Source organism: Limulus polyphemus, unplaced genomic scaffold, assembly GCF_000517525.1.
Source record: "Limulus polyphemus unplaced genomic scaffold, Limulus_polyphemus-2.1.2 Scaffold11273, whole genome shotgun sequence".
Lineage (NCBI taxonomy): Eukaryota > Metazoa > Arthropoda > Merostomata > Xiphosura > Limulidae > Limulus > Limulus polyphemus.
In genome coordinates this window covers 11,746-15,028 of record NW_013676883.1, presented here as the reverse complement: position 1 = coordinate 15,028, position 3,283 = coordinate 11,746, and the positions used below count along the sequence as shown (strand labels likewise).

General features: G+C 31.9%; 1 protein-coding gene and 1 long non-coding RNA gene across 2 annotated transcripts in view; both read left to right on the top strand.

Annotated features, from left to right (window-relative positions):
* LOC111083797 overlaps positions 1-697 on the top strand; it is a 2,206-nt gene extending 1,509 nt beyond the window's left edge. Inside the window, exon 3 of the long non-coding RNA XR_002609253.1 lies at positions 535-697. This is a non-coding gene — a long non-coding RNA (uncharacterized LOC111083797). The remainder of the gene's footprint in view (positions 1-534) is intronic.
* Positions 698-2,090: 1,393 nt separating this feature from the next.
* The window catches only part of LOC111083798, an 11,062-nt gene continuing 9,869 nt past the window's right edge, over positions 2,091-3,283 (top strand). Inside the window, exon 1 of the mRNA XM_022380493.1 lies at positions 2,091-2,214. Within this exon, the coding sequence (XP_022236201.1) occupies positions 2,091-2,214 (124 nt within the window). The remainder of the gene's footprint in view (positions 2,215-3,283) is intronic.

The window sequence follows — 3,283 nt, the reverse complement described above, 5'->3', positions numbered from 1 at the left end:
ACAAACACATCTAGAAGGTTACTGTGCTACAAACACATCTAGAAGGTTACTGTGCTACAAACACATCTAGAAGGTTACTGTGCTACAGACACATCTAGAAGGTTACTGTGCTACAAGACACATCTAGAAGGTTACATTGTCACAGACACATCTAGAAGGTTACATTGTCACAGACACATCTAGAAGGTTACTGTGCTACAAACACATCTAGAAGGTTACATTGTCACAGATAAATCTAGAAGGTTACATTGTCACAGACACATCTAGAAGGTTACATTGTCACAGACACATCTAGAAGGTTACTGTGCTACAAACACATCTAGAAGGTTACATTGTCACAGATAAATCTAGAAGGTTACATTGTCACAGACACATCTAGAAGGTTACTATGTTACAAGCCTGAGTTGAATCAAAGGCATTTTTTATGTCAAATGTGGCCTAAGTATCCAGTCAACATTATCATTGATTGTAGTTGGAACATACATATTTTATTTAAGACAAAGAACTTTATTGTTTATTGTATGATTGTTGCAGTGAAGGAAATGCCTCATTGAACTCTTTGATCGACACGGTGCATCAAGCTAGGGCCATCGAGTTGTTGATCATTCATGTAAATGAAATTTTTGGACCACCTGAAGTAGCCTATCCAGACATTCTTCAGGAACTAGAGGAGTTAAATAGGATGAAACCATTGAATAAAAGTAGGTTATCATTACTCTTTTCAAATTAAACATAGGTTTGTTTCAATAAAGATAATACGTAACATGTATAAAAGGTTAGATTTACTCATAACAACAATAAAGATAATATGTAACATGTATAAATGGTTAGGTTTACTCATAACAACAATAAAGATAATATGTAACATTTATAAGGGGTTAGACTTACTCATAACAACAATAAAGATAATATGTAACATGTATAAATGGTTAGACTTACTCATAACAACAATAAAGATAATATGTAACATGTATAAATGGTTAGACTTACTCATAACAACAATAAAGATAATATGTAACATGTATAAATGGTTAGACTTACTAATAACAACAATGAAGATTATATGTAACATGTATAAATGGTTAGACTTACTTATAACAACTATAAAGATAATATGTAACATGTATAAAGAATTAGACTTCCTCATAACAACTATATTTGAATTTCTAGGATGGACTCGTCGAGAAGTTCACTGTCATCGGCAGTTTCTAGGCTAAAGTTGTGGTCATCACTGACTTCACTTGTAGCTGATACTGACCGTTGTACAGGATGATTCTCAACTGTTGATGACAAGGTCATGTAGATGTTAATAGTCCCATTAACTTTATTAATATATTACATGCTCAATATTGATTTTTTTAAATCAACTTCTGTTAACTATTTCATAACCAAGACAATTTTCTAATTTAAAATTAACAAAGCAAGTTTCTAAGAAGCTTACTAAGAAATATTTGTAAGAGAGAGCAAATAGAAGTTACTCTTCGTTTTAAGTTTTATACATTTTTATGTACAATTTCGATACATCTACAAACACTACTACATATACTTATCAACTTCTGTACTTACTCATTTCATTTACAATTCACTAATAGTCTTTTATAACAAAATAGTTGCAAGACATGAAAGCTTTATATTTGTTTTAGAACTTTCATCTGAAGCTACACAAAGGGCTATCTGTGCAAAACTATTTTTAATTATTAAGTGATAGACTACAGGTAAAGCAGCTACTATTGTCTGGCCAAATGGTGGGACTTAACTATCACTCTTATAACTCACACACAGTCCTAAAGTGCAAAGCACATTTTTGTGGTGATCAGATACAAACTACAAGTCTTCAGGTTCACTATAACCACTAGACCGGACCCGATTTTCTACGGAATAGTTTGACAGTTCTAGTTTCACTAAGATTATATCCAACCAGAACAAAGTTGTCACTTGGTGTGCACCAGTAACTGTGATCATTTTATGAAGCACAATTACAATATACATAACTTTACATCCACTGCATCATTCTAGCATTCAACATACATACAAATTATTTAACCTACTGTTAATTAAATGTTGTATATGATCATGTCTCACAGTTAGAGATGAAACAGATAGCCCTTTCGAAACTTGAAACTGTTCGTAAGTTAAGTGGGTACCTCTTAAAAAGTTCTCTTGACCAGGACGTTCCAGAGTCCGTAAGGAGCAAGCTATCCAGGTGTGACTCAGGTAAAAACTATGAACCACTTGCTGTTTTTACGTCGTATTGTGAGTATAGTAATATACTTGGTCAACTGTGGAAACCCATTATTTCTCTGATTAAACAGCTACATATTTGTAAACACACGTTTATGTATTTTGATTAACCCATAAACCCTTTTACATACATAAACACCTCTTTTGTATATTTCTAATAAGTAGTTGTAGGTAGATAAACAATTTTAATCCTTTCCTGAATGTTTATAAATGAACAAACATATCCTTGTGTAGGTAGATAAACAACTTTAATCCTTTCCTGAATGTTTATAAATCAACAAAACATATCCTTGTATAGGTAGATAAACAACTTTAATCCTTTCCTGAATGTTTATAAATCAACAAAACATATCTTGTGTAGGTAGATAAACAATTTTAATCCTTTCCTGAATGTTTATAAATCAACAAAACATATCCTTGTATAGGTAGATAAACAACTTTAATCCTTTCCTGAATGTTTATAAATCAACAAAACATATCCTTGTATAACTCAGAGAGCAAATAAACAAATGTATTTTTTATCTTACCAAATTTGTGATATAAAACATGGAATCGTAAGATATGTGATATAAAGCATGGAATCGTAAGATATGTGATATAAAACATGGAATCGTAAGATATGTTGGTATAAACAAGGAATCGTAAGATATGTGATATAAAGCATGGAATCGTAAGATATGTGATATAAAACATGGAATCCTAAGATATGTGATATAAAACATGGAATTGTAAGATATGTTGGTAAGAAAGGATGTGGGTTGGTCTTAAGGTAAAGGTTTCGATTTTGGAGCTGGTGAGCCAGGTTTAAATCCATACAGTACTACAACATAAGCTGTGGATGATCTATAAGAACGACAGTCAATCCCTTAGCATAGATGGTGTGTGGTAATGTAATGTTGACTGGCTGCTTTCCCTCTGATCAGTAGTTCAAAATCATGGATGGCAGCAGATAGACTGTAGTAACTTGGAATATAAATACAAAATACCAATACGTTACTGAGAATAGGTTAGTTTCATATATATATATATATATATATATATA